The 19153-nt window shown below is 38.9% G+C and overlaps 1 protein-coding gene across 1 annotated transcript in view; it reads right to left on the bottom strand.

The window, feature by feature from the left end:
- Positions 1–17754: 17754 nt before the first annotated feature.
- The window catches only part of LOC126092701 (uncharacterized), a 379772-nt gene continuing 378373 nt past the window's right edge, over positions 17755–19153 (bottom strand). The window contains exon 5 of the mRNA XM_049908424.1: positions 17755–18676. Within this exon, the coding sequence (XP_049764381.1) occupies positions 18524–18676 (153 nt within the window). The 3' untranslated portion in view covers positions 17755–18523. The remainder of the gene's footprint in view (positions 18677–19153) is intronic.

Raw genomic sequence — 19153 nt, 5'->3', positions numbered from 1 at the left:
AATGAATACTTAGAATACAACATTCAATATAACACGTGCTAGTATTTCACCAATCATTGCAGGAGCTCCATCTGTTGCAGTCAACGGAGGTATACTTTGTGTTTAACATAAAAATGCCGAAGAATGAGAAAGTAATAACCGCTCATAACAATTCTGTCGTGAGAAAATGCAAATGAATGTGTGATATTTTGCATGGTTTTATGAGCCTCATATAAGACTTTGGATGTAAATTATTAAGTTCTAAAACAGATTAGTTGTTATCCTATGTCTGTGAGTGAAATTTAATTTAGATTGACAGCTATTACTAGGTGTACTTAATCATTCAAATTGCGTTCGCACAGAACGAGCCAGGGGGTTGGGGAGCAGGAGTGGGACCACAGCTTTCAACAGAGGGAGAATAAAATATCAGGTTTCCTGATCACAAATACTACACAGAAATAAAGTAATATACAACACATACATAAAGTAATATGAACATAACACAATTTTTTTTACTAAACGTCTATTAACTTAATTCTTGAAATCTTAGTGAAAAGTGTTGAGTTCTATTTGCACCTTGTTCCTTACCAAAGCAACAGCACCAGACTCTTGACCTGTCAATACAATAGCAGTGTCCGAAATTGTATCGTGCACACTAAATCAAGCAGTTCCTCCATCAATCTGAATTCAATGTCCACACCTCTCACAAGCACAACAATATAGGCAACATCCATTACCTTCGTATTTCATCCAAGGTTAGTGAGAAAATAAAACCTTGTTACTAGTCTTACCTTTGACTTGCTTTTCCAGTCATTTGCCCCTTCTTCGATACGTCTGCAGACCATTCTCCTTGAAAGAGTAGCTGTTTCCAAAAGCGAAGAGGTCTCTGAACACAAGATCGTGGATGGCCAGCGTACACAGGCTGTGGTAGCACTTATGTTCGTGGCTTGATAACTGAGTAAGGTCCGAAACTAGTTACCATTTAAATAAATACAAACTTCTGTACGACTTACCGGTTTGGTAATTTCATTGAATCATGCCTATGTGGAAGTGAGTAAAACAGTTTTTACCAGATTCTCCATCGCCGAAGGGACTCACTGTTTCGGCTATTTTAAAGCTATATGAGAGTTCACTCTCACTCCACCATCGTTATTGTGAACGACGTGGTTCTCTTCCCGTAGATATGTTACAAGGGAGAAGTAAAATCCAGGTCAAAACGACAAAATGCTTAATAAAAAACGGTAATATTGTCAGGAAATTACGTGTATCTGTATGAACTTCTTTCTTTCTCTTGTTCCCGTTTCAATTTGAGGTGTTTGGCCTTCGTCTCTTCAGTATGCAAAGTAATCACTATTTTCAAATGAATAAATTGAAAATGTCGCTTGACACTGTTCTTGTTCCATGGCGATAAAATAGCATTACAAAACACACAGAGAGGGCCAGTTTGTGTTTCAACAGACATTTGGCTTCTTCCCACTGTTGACTGAAGCATAGGCATTCGACTGAATTTCGTTTTGAGGACCTAACTCCTCCTCATTCGTTTTCCTATCACTAATTTTGTGCTTCGATGATCGCCACCGAGACCTCGACACCGATGATGCTAATGACGCGAAGTACTCAGGTCCGTCGTGCCGTGCGCGCATCAGTGACAAACGGTTGGCGTTAGCAGACGGTTGGAGGAGGGAGTACTGGCTGACAGGCCAGCGGGCAAGCAGAGTGGCCACTAAATGATGATGACCCGGACAGGTGTACGTAATTCAGCAAGTAGTACACAATTCGATGAGATTCCGGTATCAAGATTTAGAAAAGCACTTTTTGTAGCGACTAAGTGAGTTTTAAGATGAACGGCAGAGTGAAGTGATACAGCTATATCTACTGGGATTCGAGGCGATGGAGACAGAGTTAAAAATCTTTTGACGAGAGTGTTTGGGTAGAGATTTTCAGCGGTAGTTTAGTCAGGCATTTTTTAACAGTACGATCACATCTGTAAATTACCTGGATTACCTTCTAGAAATAATGTTACAGTTGGACAACAGTCTATTCTTGAACATCTGAAGCCGGTGAGCGGAACGTTGATATGGCAATAAGATGGAGCACCATCGCATTTTGTACCATGAGACACTTTATAAATGAAAATTTTGATGAATGGACAGGCAGACGGAATACCATTGAATGGCCTGTTACATACCCAGATTTAAACCCATGGAGTTTTCAGTCTGAGGTATACTAACAAAGAAAGTTTATCCCTTCAAAATTCGTGACGTTGAGCATTTGAAAAAATGAATAGAACAGAATCCGTAAACCTACAGTTTTGCGACTAAATTTCTAAATCAGCGTTGAAGAGATGCAGTCTTTGGTTAGAACAGCATGAAAACCTCTTTGAGAACCTTTCGTAGAGTCATTGACCCCTGCATACATGTGTCTATTGATAATAAATTTGTATTTCATTTGTTTATTGTTATTGCAAGAAATTCATTTTTGACGACTGACCTATAACCTCCTTTGTATATTCCTGAATTATGAATCCCATTGTCTCCATGTTTAAAGCCTGTGTCTTAATCTGTCCGTTACACACAGTCCAGAGCATGCCAGTAATTTTTCCTTTAACCTAAACGATCTTGTCTCCCAAAAGAAGCACATTGGTATGCTACGAGAGGAAAGCACAATGGTCCAAACTCTGACGCAGGAAACACAACCTGTAAACTCAATGTATCGGGACCCGTAGTCGAAGAAAGTTACTTAGATGAAGCTCTTAGCAGTCCTACCTTTGACATTCTGAAAATCTGAAGTCCAAGCACATGATCTAAACTTGTCACACTTACCTGACTTACCCACAGGAACAACTTCACGTTGTAGGTCAACTTGTGAATTCTAAATGCGAAACAAGTACGAAAATAATACTGTGGGGAAGTGACTGCCCTCGTAAATAAATCAGGCAAACCTGGTAGACTCGTGGAATATTGTCAAAGTCCACGGTCTTCCAGTTTTGTATGCGTACGTTCGTTACTGCAAAGGCACAAAGTTCCAGCTGCTTCAATCAAAATTCACAGGGAACTCCGAACCGTAGGTTTCCATACTGGCCCGAAACCACCGATACTCAAGAGATTTTACTTGAACCAGAAGCCACAATAATAATCTCCTTCTATTTCAAACAGTACCAGCCAGGCTGGTCTTGATACCACACACCACTGGTACAGTTCCGGAAATGCTGCCGCTTTCGCAACGAACGCTGACTAAAATATTTCCCTGTCGCAAGCAATTCGTCATCAGCGACAATAATTTCACAACATTGAGATAGCAGACATCGGAACAGTAAGGACAACGATCTTACTTAGTTGCACTGCAGTAATGCCGCCATCTCTAGCAAAAGCTTTGTGTGTTATCTCATATCGTCAAAACCTGCTAGTACGTCACAAAACCAAAAACAGTTACAGTCACCATAAAATTTCACTTTCAGTACTACTTTACATTAGCAAAAGTAATTTTTGGAATACGTGCAAAGACAAAGCATATTTGGCCTCCTCGCGATACGTCCGCTCACGTAAGACCCAAGCCTTGTTTCCTGAGTCATGGCGATTCCTCCCGTCTGTTGCTCCACCAGGACGAAAACGATGACACGCTGTCACCTTTAATAATTTTTAATGTTTCTGTTATTACGAGTAGAATACCTTCCGCTGATGCCTCTTACTGAGACCCTATCATAATGATATCTCTCACGATTTTACCTCTCTCCCATTTTAATCCTCAACATTATGAAGCCATACATTGTCTCAAATTTTTCCTGTTACTCTGCACTCGTCGCAGCGCTCGTGAAGAATGGATGCCCGCTGCTGCCAACTGCGGAGTATTTGTGGCTTCGGACACGTTTCATATAGGCCCACTAGGCACCGGCATAGGGCTGCACCTTAAGGGGGAGGCATTTTTTACTCTCTACTCATTTTAACCTTTTACGTGTCAAAATAACTGCGCCTACAAACGACAAAAATTTGTAATATTGTTAAACAACGTCCTAGTTTAAATTTGCCTTGAGAACGAAATTCGGCAATACATGCTTGGAAATATACTTGGTGACTGAATGGAAAATTAACACTGCATTTCTGTCTGGTATCATCTTCATGATTGTTAAAAATATTTTGAGGCTGGCAGTTTGGCAATGTACAATACAATGTTTGAAACGTTATTATTCCGAAAATGTTGTCAGCTTCTACTTCACCCTCTCACACTTTCTCCGTGAAATTACCGAGAGCACTGAAAAGCTGCGATAAATTAATCAGCAGTTTCTTAAATACTGTAACACGCCTCAGTACACAAAACCGAATTTCTTGTAGAAATTGCAGGGAAGTATCATGTTAACCCTCCATTGATGTGAAAGCTCTGTGGTCTTCAATATGTGAGCCTTGATTTAATGACACCCGTTTAACAAAAATTGTTGACACTGGGAATGTTTTACACTTTTAAACCCATGTTCATACGATAATAACATTAGCAGAATATCTAATAATGTGTGAAATACACTTCACAACATTTTAAAAAATTATTTATTTATTTACTTAGTTACTTTTTGGCGAAAAAGAAGAAGAAACCAACTTTCATTTGTCTCATTTATTGTGCTGCAGCCTGCACGATACCAAAGTTCCCGCTCTGTTCAATCGAATAGTACGTGGCACTGCAAATTTTATATTAAACTTCTTAACAAAGCCTTTTTTTCTTCTAGGAAAGGTTACATTTATTTTATGTTGCAACTAAAGGTGCATTTGCGTGTAGACATAACAGCAGTGTTCACACAAATGACAACACACAACATCAACTGCCAACAAGGCTACTTTATCTTTGTACTTTGTCTTCTCTGCCCACAGGAACCACTAAAATGTTATAAGAATAAGTGGGATAAGGGTCGATCCAGCACATCTCGCTGCAAGACACTGCAAAAATTATTTGTTTTTTTTTTTAATTAGAAAGACAGTGTTAACAATAGTCAGAACATATTTGCGTCCCAGCTAAAATTTAGGCGACGCGGGAAACAGAAGCTAAAAAAGGGACTGTACCATTTTCTTTACGAGACGAATTCCAGCCGACACGTGTGCTTGTGCTATTCACTGATAACAGAGAAACAGGCGACAGTGAAATTAAAGTATTCTGCATTGTCGTTCTTTCATAGCACAGTTACGTCGAGTAATGCGAGTTAGTCGGTTCATCGCTCCGTATTTAAAGGAAAAATCTTTGCGCTCGTGTGTGGTGTAGTACGACTGGAACTGGATACAGTCTTTCTCTCTTTCCTTTTACAATTTTTTTCTTTTGTTTTGACCGTTGGTTGTAAATTTTGGCACATGAGTTACAGTGTAAAAAAACAAACGTCAAATTAAGTGGGGAATCATTTCGGAAATTGTCGGAGGAAAGGCGGAAACGAGAAGCCGATGTTCTAAAAACGCTTGGCAGTAGATAAATTTTTCGCGAAAAATGTTGCTGGTTCGACTTCGAGTTAAAGGTAGTACGGATGATATTTCTGGCTCTGCGGCTCTTGTAAAAAAAGTAAGTACAGATGAAACAGAAGTTAAAAAAGAAGAAAAGCAAATTCACTCGACATTCTCTTAAAACGTGGTATTAGTCAAAATTGCAAGGGTGATTTTTCTAATTCAAGAAGATCAATAGGCGATAAAACCAGACATTTGAACAAAAATGTATTTTACGTAAACTTTTAAATGGTGAATTAACTTTGCGTGTTTTTCTAGTATACTCCTGTAGCTCCGGTGCTGTTTCTTGTGCACCATGTAAATTGTTCGGAGGTAAGGCAGATTGGAAAACTTCTGAGTTATCACTCTTAACAAGAAGAAAGTCACTTGGAACAATAGATAACCATTCGAGTGATAGGTTGAAACAGAAAAAATCCACTGGTGCAGCGTGTTGAAAAGAGTGTTTGCATCAGTGAAGATGCTAACAAGTCGTGGACCTCCCCTACGTGGACATGTTGACACACTCCATTCATTACATAGTGGTCAATTTATGATGCCTCTTGAACTTTTCTCTCGGAGCACATTGAAAGACATGGAAATCCAGGGCATGGACATAAAAGTTATCTTTCTTCAACAATCTGTGATGAAATAAAAGAGCTTCTGTCAGAACGAATAAAAAGAATTATCATAAGTGAAATAAAACAGGCCAAATATTTCTCTATAATAGTATATTCTACTGCGGTCATTTCACATATTGATCAGTTATCTTTCATAATAAGATATACGAACGAGAATGGTGAACCTTTTGAATGTCTCCCTCTGTTTTCCTCAAACCCGGGACACAAGGCCTAAAACTTAGCTCAGGTCGTATTGAAAGTCCTGTCTACAAATTCCATTGATATTACTGACTATAGAGGCCAGTTATATGACAACTCAAGCAATATATCAGGAATCTACACTGCTTTGCAGGTACGAATTAAAGAACGAAATCCGAAAGTGCATTGTGTGCCTTGTGCAGCGCATTCTTTGAATTTAGTCGGCACTAGTGCAGCAAGCTGTTGTAGGGAAGCATGTTCATTTTTCAATGTAGTGCAAAATCTTTATATTTTTTTCTCTGATTCTCCACATCGCTGGGATAAACTTCTTTCTTTCATGAAGCCAGGAAGCAAAACGGTAAAAAGTTTACCAAAAACACGTTGGTCAGCAAGAGAGGAAGCGGGTGTAAGTCTACATGAAAACAGGGAGGGCGTTATCAATGCTCTCACACGTAGTGCCAATAATACATTTGAAAAACCACTTGTGCGAAATGAGGCTTCAGCGTTATTGAATCATCTCAGCAGACTAGAAACGGCATTCATGATGACAGTTTGGAACGACATACTCAGAGATTTAATAGTGTAAATATGAAATCCCAAAGCGTAAATGTTGGTACTAAAATATTGCATGAATTAAATGAATCACTTGTAGGATTTATTGTATCTATTCGTGGCATGTTCGACTATTATGTAAATAAATCAATGGAGATTGTGACTGATATAGGCTATGAATGCATCTATAAGAGGTCGCAAAAACGCAAACTTCATCATGATGAAGAAGTGCACTCTGAACAAGTTTTGGTGACTGGAAGGGAAAAATTTCGACTCGAAGTATTTCTCCCAGTACTCGGCAACTTGTACACCGAATAAGTGAGGTTGAAGGAAAGCTGTAGAACACAATTGGTCTGCTTCACAGTTTTCAGTAACCTTAAGAACAGCTCAGTTGACGATATTGCTGAACGTGCACCAAAACTCCGAGCGTCATATGACACAGGTTTAGACCCGTCCTTCCATAGTGACTGTGTACAATTTGCGGAACTTTTCAAATCTTCTGCGATTAGTGATATACGAGTCGAAATGAGTAACTTTTTACGAAAAGAGAGGTTACAGTCCGTGTTTCCGAATGATGACCTTGTTCTCAGAGTATTTCTAAGTATGGCTTTTACAAATTGTTCAGCAGATCGCTCGTTCTACGTTGTCTGATGAGAGATTGAACGCCTTGTCCATTCTTCACATCGAAGCCGACCTCCTAACTGATAACTGTCTAAACTATGAAGATATGATGAACGAGTTTTCTGCCGTCATAGCCAGACACAAAATTTGCTGACTAGTGAGTTTTTTTTAAATTCATATCACCGTTAAAGATTTAAGATTGTAAAGTGGTTTTTATTATAACATAAGAGCACATTCATTGGATTTACAAACTACGTATTACCTGTTTATTTTACGATTGCCGATGGCAGAACGCGGAACTAAACCTCGTATACTTGCAGCCGTGTTCGAATGCGGCCGACTATACTAAAAAATACCCGTAAGACGCAGGCCGTCGGCGCTGTACAGTCAAGTCATACTGATACTGAAGTGTATTACAACTGATGTGCATTCTTGGCGTCTGCTGAAATGTATAGTTATCGCGCAAATACACGTTATTGGAGAGTACGCTCAGACGAAAAATAGTTAACAAATAATGTAGTTCAGTTCTGTCGATAAATACGTAAAAGCTTTGCTAATACCGTTAGAAAGAGCTATGGTGAAAGCAGTAGCTGCTGTAGAAAACTGTTCAACCCTTACATGGATTGAAGGTATTTTGTACAGTTATTGTGCAGCATCTAGCTACACAGACAGTAATGCTTTACACGTTAAGTATTAGATAATAAAGCAGATTTGATTTTTCCACATTAGTCTGTAAAATTATGTAATAGCAAATCCAGTTCTGTGTTTGTTCGTCTGTACTTAGTTAGTAGTTCCTGCACCGAAATGTCTATTTATTTTCATTTCGTATGCTTTCCTACAGGTTCACATATTAATAAAGAGCGTGTTTTTTTTATCTGCTACACATTCAACTAATTAGATCGTAAAACCACAGTTTAATTTCAATTTAAACGCATGTCTGTAAAAGTACGTATTAATTTGAAATTCATGACAAGTTTGCTTCAATTTTTAGATCGTAACACAAATTTTTTATTTTAATTTTCAACGGTTTCGTGTAAAAGAACATTTTGAAAGTGAATATATGACAAAAATCCGTTGTCTCCCACACGCTCTGATGAATTTTTTTTTTGCCATAAAAGAAAAGTTATTTTCCTTGTGTTCTTTTCTGTTGTCTTTCGACAGAAGAATATGTTAACACAATGCAGTTTTAAGTTTGTTTTACTTCCTGCCGTATATCAACTACAGTTCGGGTACCATGTTACATTTTGATTGAGCGCGACTAGACCGCTGACACGCCCTTCAGAACAACGAATTGCTGAGTACGGAAACAGCTCACAGCGTTCCCACCCAAAACGGCAATTATGAAGTGACCCGGAGACAGTTACTATTTAAAAGATATTTTTCTTGGGGGGGGGGGAGGGCAGATAGGGAGGGGGCCGCATATAATATGGTGTGCCTAGGGACGCAAAACTTTTAAATCCGCCACAGTCCGCCCGACATCGAAAGTTCCAGAGGTATTGTCTGCGCCAGCGCCCCAATGAATTGCGTTTCTCGGCCAATATCACCCCACACCGTGACACTGGTGGAAGCCGCTCGCTTCGCGCTCTCGTGAATTAAGATGGACCAGTTGAACTGAACCATAAATCTGGTTCAAATGGTTCAAATGGCTCTGAGCACTATGGGACTTAAAAATGAGGTCATCAGTCCCCTAGAACTACTTAAACCTAGCTAACCTAAGGACAGCACATACATTCATGCCCGAGGCAGGATTCGAACCTGCGACCGTAGCAGCCGCGCGGTTCCAGACTGTAGCGCCTAGAACCGCTCGGCCACCCCGGCCGGCCTAACTATGGTCACACCGCGGTCATCACCAACGTTATTCTAATAGAATGCTTTTTCAGCTAAATTACTCAGGTCTCCTTTAATCGTGTGAATTCGTGGCCGAGGAGTACCATGAGCGTGGACAATGGTCAACAATACCGCTGCCGTGTCTGTTTTACCTGCCCTAGCGGCGTACACTGGTTCATGGTCTTTTTCCACAATGGTGGCGTCACTAAAACATTCTGACATAATATTCGTAGATAAATAATAACTATTAAGGATTTTGGTTCTTGGCAGTAATTGTTACTGTAGAAAGCTAATACAGATTGTACCGAATCTGACAATCTTGTTAGACATTTTGGCCAACATTGAAATAAACATAGTACTTTGATTGATATTCACTCTTGATACTTAGAGCCTTCCTTACACCCTCGACATGATCTTGAAAATCATTAGTATTCGTTATTTCTGTGCAATCATGACCGACTATGAATCTACGCCATTCACTGTGGCCTCTCCCGCCAATTCCTTTCATCCCTCAGTGAATCTCTGTGAGTGTCAGCACCCTTGGACTGATATTCCAGTGTCCCTGTAACAGCCTTACAACCTGACGTTTTATTCTGAATTTCAATATTAAAACTTAGTAAGATGTATGTTAATAAAACTGTGAGAAAACATATGAAATGTATGAGGATATGGGCCTTAAGATTTTTTACTTTATAGGTGGATTTATTTCATATTGTATAGTACTTAAAGAGGGAAGTTACCTGAGAGTCTAGGAGGTAAGAAAAAACTGCTCCCACCCTCATCAGTTGCATGTCAACTTTGCTGCTTACTTGCTCAGGCTACTTCTCGTATTTCCTACAAGGATGATTGAAGCTCGCTCAAGACCTTCCCACATAGAAAATGGTGTTTAGCAATACTCGAGCCCAGAACATCCGCGGAATTCGATGTGCCAAAAGGGGGATATAGAAACGTATGTCTTTGTCTGCAGCAAACCAATTACTTTAGCCACGCAAGTCCCTCTAGTTTATATAAAAGTTCAAACGTTCTGCATTTAATACAAGTTTCACATAAGCTCTAGGAAGAGGGTAAAGCATAAAGCTCCAATCATGCAATGCGTCAGGGAGGTTTAAGTAAGGTACTTTTCACATACATAGATACACTTAAGTATAAGTACTTACGTCACGTATCATTGTTCAATAAGATGTGATGGACTGACGCATAAATATTTAGAAAGAACTTGTTGTACGTTCACTGCTCAATAAATAATCATCACAGAACCGTGATATGAGAAGAGAATTAGAGGCAAACAGTATCTCAAAACGGAAATCACTGAAAAGCATCAATTCCTTGCACAAAATTAACGCATGTCGCCCATAAAAATATGTGATATTAATTGTGACTGAGTGTAGGAAAGTCGTGTATTTCTTTACCTGGCAAAAATACAGACAGGCAAGTGTGGTGAGAACTGGACATAAACCTGAATTATTTTTTGAATTATATCCTAGTGACGTCATTTATCCTCTAACGGAAACAGAAGTGTGACAAACATTAAATTGTTATGACTAGATATTCAAAATTAGATTTGATGATAACTCTGAACTTAATAAACGCACTATTACCACAGAGTATTTTGTTTTTGAAAATCCGCCAGTTTGAGTAATAATATGAAATGCAATCCATAGTAGGCACATCTAGCGAAAAGTATTTTGCGTATGTAACGTGTGGTTTTATAGTAAATCGACCTCGGCCATCTTCATAGTGTGTTGCCAAATCCATGATACTACAATTATTTGAGCGGAGAATAGATTCAGTAAAATTTACTATGATCCTTATCATTGTTCTCCTAGAAACGAACAATCGTTCATTCTTTTCTATTACGAATTTTATATTCATGTGTACTTTGTTCGTTTTTTGTGTTGAGCTGGTCCATACTATCTAATCAAAATAATCTGGACATTAGTATGGGGTGTACCTGGCTTTCATCTTTGACGGTTTCAAACCTGCTGGTGACACTTTTTGTGAGGTGCCTGAATGTCTGTGAATGTAAGGCAGCCCATTATTCCTCTTGAGCCGAAACCAGCGAAGGTGACGGTGTTGAACGTTAGGGTCTGGAACGAAGTAGACATTGTATGCCAGAGGTATTCCATTGGACTTAGGGAGGGACTCTGGGCAGGTCTGTCCATTCAAGAATATTAATGTCCAAAAACCGTTGCCTGACAGATTCTTTGTAAATGACAGCATGCATTCACATGCTGATATAATCCATCATCGTTTCCGCACTGTTCCCCTACTGTACACATTATCCATTGCTGTATAATGTGTTCCCATCCTTCCACATTTATCGGTTTCTTAAGCGCAGTATGGGGGGGATCACTTTCTAAACACGAAAAACACCCCGAGACTGTAACACCACATCCAATGTATCTCAGTGTTGGCACTACCGTTGATGACACGTAACGCTCTCCAGGCGTTCGCAAAACCCAAACCCTTCCATCTGAGGATATAGCGTGATTCATCACTATATCTATATATATTACTCACTTGCTCACCATATCGACGTTACTTTTAAAGCAGTTTGGTCGCGTTTGAAGTTAATGTAAGAGTGTGTATACATTGATGTATTATATTGCTGAAATAAATCAGATTCTATTCAGAAGACAACTGAACTATACACACGGTGGTCATAAGCGGTCTAAAAGTTTGGAAGGGTAATGCAGGGTAGATTATACTGAGAAACAATTGTTAAGATTCGGTACGTTGCTCCGATTCAGAATTAATCAGCATTAAAGTTGGCCGTTGCGCGCCCAAATTCAAGGGACCTGGCAGATGAAACTAATGTAAATTCTCACAGCGTAGATGAAAAAGTACGACCTTACGCAGCCCTGTATCGGGTTCGATCTTTACTACCACCCCCACGTGCAAGTTTTGTATCGTTCTCTTATTGGGTTTTAGCAAACCAAACGAAGCATTCCTTTGGCGACACCGTATCCGGCGGGCTGCTTCAGTCTGTACACCCAACAGCCCCATAGGCTAATTTCAACAGTAATTCACTTGAAAACGGCAGAATGGGTTGAATTTTTTTCTTATCATTTAGTCCGCGGCACATCCTACCCTGAAACACCCTTAGAAGCTTTTTCTGTGGTAAGGTCTTATGGGACCAAACTGCTGAGGTTACCGGTCCCTAAGCTTACACACTATTTAATCTGACTTACCCGTGACAGGACGCCCAAGACCGCGCGGCTACCCCACGTGGCTTTAGAAGCTTTTAAAAAGTTTGTGACCACCCTGTATAATGCCATTTTATTAGGTCACTAGTTTATTTTCGTATGTGTTCCACTTGAGTCTGATATTAAGGATTATTCATAAAGATGAACTCAATTTAATTGATTTTTATTTCATGAAATATGAATTCCATATGAATATTCCGTCTTCCGACACAAACAGACATAAGTTTACAAACAAAGGTTACAAAATAATGTCCTTGTTGCGCTATATGGCAAATATCTATACGGTAGCGGAATTCATTCCACACACGGAGGATCATCTCTTGTGTATTTGAATTCCACTCAGCTGTGATACTGTTACACACGTCGGCCAGAGACGAAAAATAAAACTGTCTCCATTACAAAGCTCCACAAGAAAAGTTCAAATGAGGTGAGAGCAGATCTGCGGCCGGAACCTAAGGAGGAGGTCTTCCTTTTCCCTTCTCCTTCTCAGTCGTTAATACAAAGTTGATCCGATATCAAGGTGTCAATGAGGCTGAGATCAATCCTGTTCAAATAGTAACTCTAAATCTTCGGCAAGTTGGTGAAAAATACATTGTTCCAATGAGCCCAGTTACTTTAAAGCATTATGAGTTCTCTCCGAAAAAAGGAAAGACCCACAAACGTTGCGTGATCACTCTGTCATTTAAACACCTTTAAGGAATGTAATGATGTTAATCGAAACATTACATCATTTTCTACAACGGTGTATTGTCTATTCATTTCCAACTAATAATTCATTAAATAAAAATGAGTTAATTGGATCCATCGCATTTAGTAAAGCTGCGTCATTCCTACATTTATGAGATCTGTGTTTCAACGTGAGCACCATTGCTAACGAAATAGTAGTCATAAGCTGTAATGTACCTGACTCAAGTAAATTAACTTTCATAATACTAAAGGTTTCTTTTAATTTATTTCGGTACACTTCTCTTCAGTTCAATACATATTTATTCACAGTTTTGTACATGTTCACAAGGAATAAACTGAAATCCTGATTCATTAACATCGCGACAATAACTTGAGGCCATAATCTATTTCTAAGACGAGGAGTCTGAAGCTTTTTTAACCATAAAAATATTTAATCTTTACGTGATAATATCACTTGTAACTTGTCTGCTCTAAAGTACGTTTACACAATAATACAAAATATGCGCACTAACATCAATGAGTACCTCTCTGTGCAACACTCATTTAAAATACAGGTTTAAGTATTACAATATGTTCACAACGCATCATGTCTAAGACAATACAATATTTTTACATCTTCCAAAAATTTTAGTATACTATTTATAGTCTAACTAAAGCTTCGTACCAAACAACCAGGCGGTATTGAACCGTATCTGAACCCTCTTAGGTGTAACAGCAGTATAAACATTTACATTAGCTGACTTGCCGTCTAAGCATTTGTCAAGTGGCACATGACACACAACGCAACTACGAGAAATGATTCAAGGTTGTGATTTCACAGGAGGAGCAGTTCAACCTATAGGGAAAGTGTGCTTCTATACTGAAGCAATTAAGCACGTTTGGGATATATTTTGTCGTAGAAGGTTCACACACCTTACAGTCTATGATTTCATTCACCCTTCTGTCAGTACAAGTTTACAGGAACTAGTATAAATAGCTTTCGACTTACAAATGCTATCGAATTTTGTATCATTTTTAATTCACTTCACTTTAAATGTGTTGTAAGCTCGTAAACTGTCTATAGGTCCAATGTAGTCACTCAGACGACTATGTCAGCCGCTGTGAATTTTTCCTTAACTATAGTCGATGTCGTATATAAATAAAACAAAATGAAGTGATCAGCTTAGATACAAGATTCAGTTTCAAGAACTTGTCTCTTAGATTTTCCAAAGAGATGAGAAGAAATATTTACATGTTTATACATTGCTATATAGTGGGAATGTGTAGTGTGTGTGTGTGTGTGTGTTTCTGATACTTCCTTGTTTCTTGAACAAATTATTCGTCTTTTTAGACCATCTGTCGAAGGCAGACATAACATGATGTAAGATAACAAGACAACTGATCAGTCGTTTCGCACTGAAACTGAGTTTTACTGAATTATTGAGAATGACGTGTATTCTGCAGATTTAATAAAATTCTCTTTTACTATCACTTAATAACAGTTCCTCTCAAAATACCTAACCCCAATTAGTAAAGCTGCAATTGCAGCATAATGATATACCCAAACTTCAACAGACAAATTTTAATTCCCGAAGTAAAAAGACTGAGAAAAATACAATTTACAAAGAAAAGAAACAAAAAGAAAAAAGAAGGCTTTAACAAGTTTCTGTTTATTGTATGTTACTACGAATATCTGAAAGAAAATATTAGTAATCCATGTTATATGGTAAAAGACAATTAAAATCCTTCTTCCGGTAGTTACCATGATTTATGATCATGTGCAGTTGGTGCTCACAATGTTATTATTAAATATCTCTTATTATTAAATATCTCTCGTCCAATTTTCACGCAGTATTAAAGAGTCTGTTAATGAATTGAAGATAGAGATCTACTCGGGTGTGAATAGTAGCGGAAGAAACTGAGGTTATTCACCGTAATACGTACTTTGTGGACAAAAGTATATGAAGACGGGCGTACCTACGTATTTTAGGATATTCGTAGCAATATTTACTTTGACGATTAGCATTAAAAGGTCTGTTTCAACAAGGTAAAACAAATTTTGAACGACGTAAGTGCAACAGATCATTATCAGTCTGCCGGTATTCTGGGATTATTTGACAGCCCACGTGAAGTGAGAGTCTGATTTCGTTCTTCCTAAATACGGTGTATTTAGTTGCACCTATTTATCCACGTTTCCTATTGATGAGTTTTTCTGCATATTCTGAGACATGATCTGGAAGATATCCCTGGTCGCTACCTGTTAACTGTTTTCGAAACGTGAATTATATGCATCCCTTAGCACTCTTTAGTGACCTGCTAAAGGACATATGGGTATTGTCAACACTTTGAGTGCGACAGAGTACTAATATGGACGTAACTTCGTGCATGTGACTACGCATTAACGTGAGGTGGCAAAAGAAAATATTTGCGTTGGAAAACCAGTTGTAATTCTTTTGTCGAAAAGGAAAAAAGAATGACAGAAGTGAAGAAGCTATGAGTATAAAAATTCTCGCACTGGATACAAACCTGGGGCCTCAGAATTAGTGAAATATAAAAATTAAGCTGGAAAAAGTAGTGGAACTATTTTTTCTAATATTACAAAACGTCGAATTCGGGAATACTGATCTCACAAGCCATACACATAACCCCACCGTTAGATTCGGTGCAAAGAGAACAAGTGAAATCGGTTTACCAAATTTTTTTAACGTATGTGGTTGCGAACGAAATAACTGAGGCTGTTTACAGCGAATCAGTGATTTGTGAAAGGTACCCCTTTAATACTCTTATTCAAACGTAAATTTCCATGGTCATCCTACGCTATTTATGGGAGCCTTCTGAACATGCGCCTAAAATATGCAAGAGACGCAAATAAAAAATAAGCACTTTACACTATTAGCTTATTCATTGACGGTGTTCAGAGTATTTGGTGATCGTCTTGGAAGTTACCTGTATCATGTTTTCTTATATAGAACAATAAATGTAGAACTAGTCTGATATGGGTTATGATACACAAAGGTTTAGTTCCTAATTTCGACAGATATTCCTTTATGATTTGTGCAGTGAATAAACTTCCCACTGATGCTTTCACTGAAGTAATACGAAAAGAATTAAATACACACAAAGCAGTTTTATTATTCCAAAAGCTCTTCTACAGGAAGTGGATAAGTAAGTGATAGTTTCAATTATGTCGAGGGACTGGTCCCCATGATTTCGTGTGCAGTGCCATACTGCAGGATCCTCGTCCGCCTCCAGACACTGTAAGTGCCACTAAACCAGAGTCGAGCGAGTCTTGAAATGATAATACATTATACTGAGGTAAAAGAGGAAGTTCCAGAATTTTTTTCTTCAACTTGGGTGCTATAAGACTGTTATTTTCGGGGACAACTTCGGGTTTCCGACACGCAGAAATTAATATACATCGAAACAAAGGAACCGAACGAGGAGAAATAAGATAGAAATATTTATTCATGTTTGCCAATTTTCATTGTGCAGCGTTAACATACTATCTGTAGATTTCGTTGATATATTCTACAAGTTACGAATGTTATTCACAGTGGAATCACATTTGAGAATCAATTCAAGTTCATAATCAAAGCTTACAGATTTGTTTTCTAAAACGTTTCATTTGACAGCTGGGTCGAACGATATGGAAGGGTTTTATTTAACTGATCGAAAATCTAATATTATCTTACTTGATCTGAAGAAGGGAACTATTAGATTTCGTCCTACCGTCACCATATTACTCTCGCATTCATTAACTGAATTCCGATCATTTCAATTTACCTATTGTAATCGACTTTTATTAGACATCGTGTATTTCATATAGGTTAATTTTATAAGAGAATGTACTTAATGTAAAAATTGGACCATGTATTAAAAACAGATGTGTCGAAGGGAAAAAAATAAATTAAAATGTGTTACATAATTTCTTTCATATGTTTCAAAGCATTCTTTGTTAGAATGACAAGGCAAAGACGAATTCTTCATTTCATTACATACAGTTTTCTTCTTTTAATTTTTTATTGTTGATCCGAAAGAGTCTTAGTAGCCTAATTTGTTCCCAAACAAAACACAGTGGCATGTACAACTTCGAAGACTTCAACTCACATTTTACACAGGGCACATAAAGACCTGAGAGCTCGTCAGAAAATATGTTAAAGTACTAAGTTAGCAGGGTTTCTTAAAAAGAGCATTGGTACGAAAATACTGGACCAGCAGTTTTTGGCCAATAGTTCTGCTTCATTCCCTAGCTAGGAGCGGACATCGAGGTTGATCACATGTTTTCATGCTTGACTCGAGTTACGTGTTACTGTCTCAGAAGTTAATCTGGTTGAAAATATATTAAAACTGTCATTCTTACATGATTAGGTTTAAAACGCTTTTATAGAAAGTGGCTCTGAGCACTATGGGACTCAACTGCTGTGGTCATAAGTCCCCTAGAACTTAGAACTACTTAAACCTAACTAACCTAAGGACATCACATACATCCATGCCCGAGGCAGGATTCGAACCTGCGACCGTAGCGGTCGTGCGGTTCCAGACTGTAGCGCCTTTAACCGCTCGGCCACTCCGGCCGGCTTTATAGAAAGTACTGCTGAGACTATGCACAAGCTCTTCACATGTTTTCTGCAGTTCTGTAGCTGTCACAATTACTGTTCAAGTAAACTCATGGTACCAGAAAGGCGGATGAACTACAGCACACGTTGAATCTATGTCTATAGTGTGCACAAGCCCCGGCAGGATCAGCACAAAATTAAAATTTCTAAATGCCAGCAACATCAAACCGCTTACGCAATTCAAATTACTAAAATTTTCAGAGCCGAGGCTATTGAGATCTTATTAACGGCAGCGTAGCTTCTAAGCCGTTAGCACTCGAAGTTGATAATGCTCACACTCTGCCAGACTCGGTTTTTCCTCAACCAGGAGACAAAGTTGGAAAGAGCTAGCGACGTGCGCGCTACTTCATAAAAGTGCTGGAGGCCATACGTTAATCAATTCATTGCCTCAGCATTCTGCGAGGTACTTGCGGTTGTCAGACTGTTCTCACCATGCTTCATGAAAAGGAAAAACGTCTGTAGAAAACCTTGTTTGAAGTGGAGGACACGTCTTGTTTTGAAAATGTACAAAGATATTTTTTTTTTTAGTACCACAGTGGTCAGCCACGCATTCTTGTGCTTGGCTCCACCTTCTGAAGAGTCGAAATATAAGAGAGATTGCACTTTACAGTCACATGGTTCACAGATGATTTCTCACAACTAAACTCCGTGTGGGGTGCCACGGTGCACAGAAATCACCACTCGACGTTTCGACTCGCTGTTGGCTCTGCGTCCTCAGCAACGGGGTGAGAGCGGGTAGCGCCGCGCCGGAGAGATCAGGGCGTGGATCCCGCGCGGCCCAGCAGCGGAGGTCAGCGCCGCTTCTCCGCCTTCTCGCGTTCCATGGCCGCCTTCATGTGGAACGCGATGTACTCGAACAGGCGCTCCCAGGCCCCCTGGAGTTCGTCACTCCACTGAGCTTCCAGCGACGGTTTAATCGCCTGGATGAACTGCGGCCCAATTAACTGAAACACACGACAGACATTCGGATGGTGAGCACTCATTCACTACTTTTTCTATTGATAGAGCCGCTCAGTTCAATGATTTAAGGAACTGGATCGTGGAACCACCGAAAACTGTTGTAATGAATATGTTTTTCACGGGCAAGAAGTTTCATTCATGTATCCATCAAGGAATTTTCCTTAAACTTTGTGCAGTGGTACTTCACGACATGGTCACTAGAGCGAAACTAAAGGTCTGTAAAAACATACTCATTATAACAGCATTTGCTGGTTCTGATGCCGTTCCATTCTTACACAGTAGAAAAATATAATTATTTTTATTGATTTAACGAAAAGCGATAGGTTTTGTGGACATAGTATGGTTCAGCATAAACTGGGAAGTTATACAATTTTGATAAAATTTTATGAAAGATGCTTGATCGCTGCATTCAACTGAATCACTGGGAAGTGCTACCCCGTTTGAAGTTGTGCGTAACTGAG

This window comes from Schistocerca cancellata, chromosome 7 (assembly GCF_023864275.1).
Source record: "Schistocerca cancellata isolate TAMUIC-IGC-003103 chromosome 7, iqSchCanc2.1, whole genome shotgun sequence".
NCBI lineage: Eukaryota > Metazoa > Arthropoda > Insecta > Orthoptera > Acrididae > Schistocerca > Schistocerca cancellata.
The sequence above is the reverse complement of the archived record's forward strand: the minus strand, read 5'-3'. Positions and strand labels throughout refer to the sequence as shown.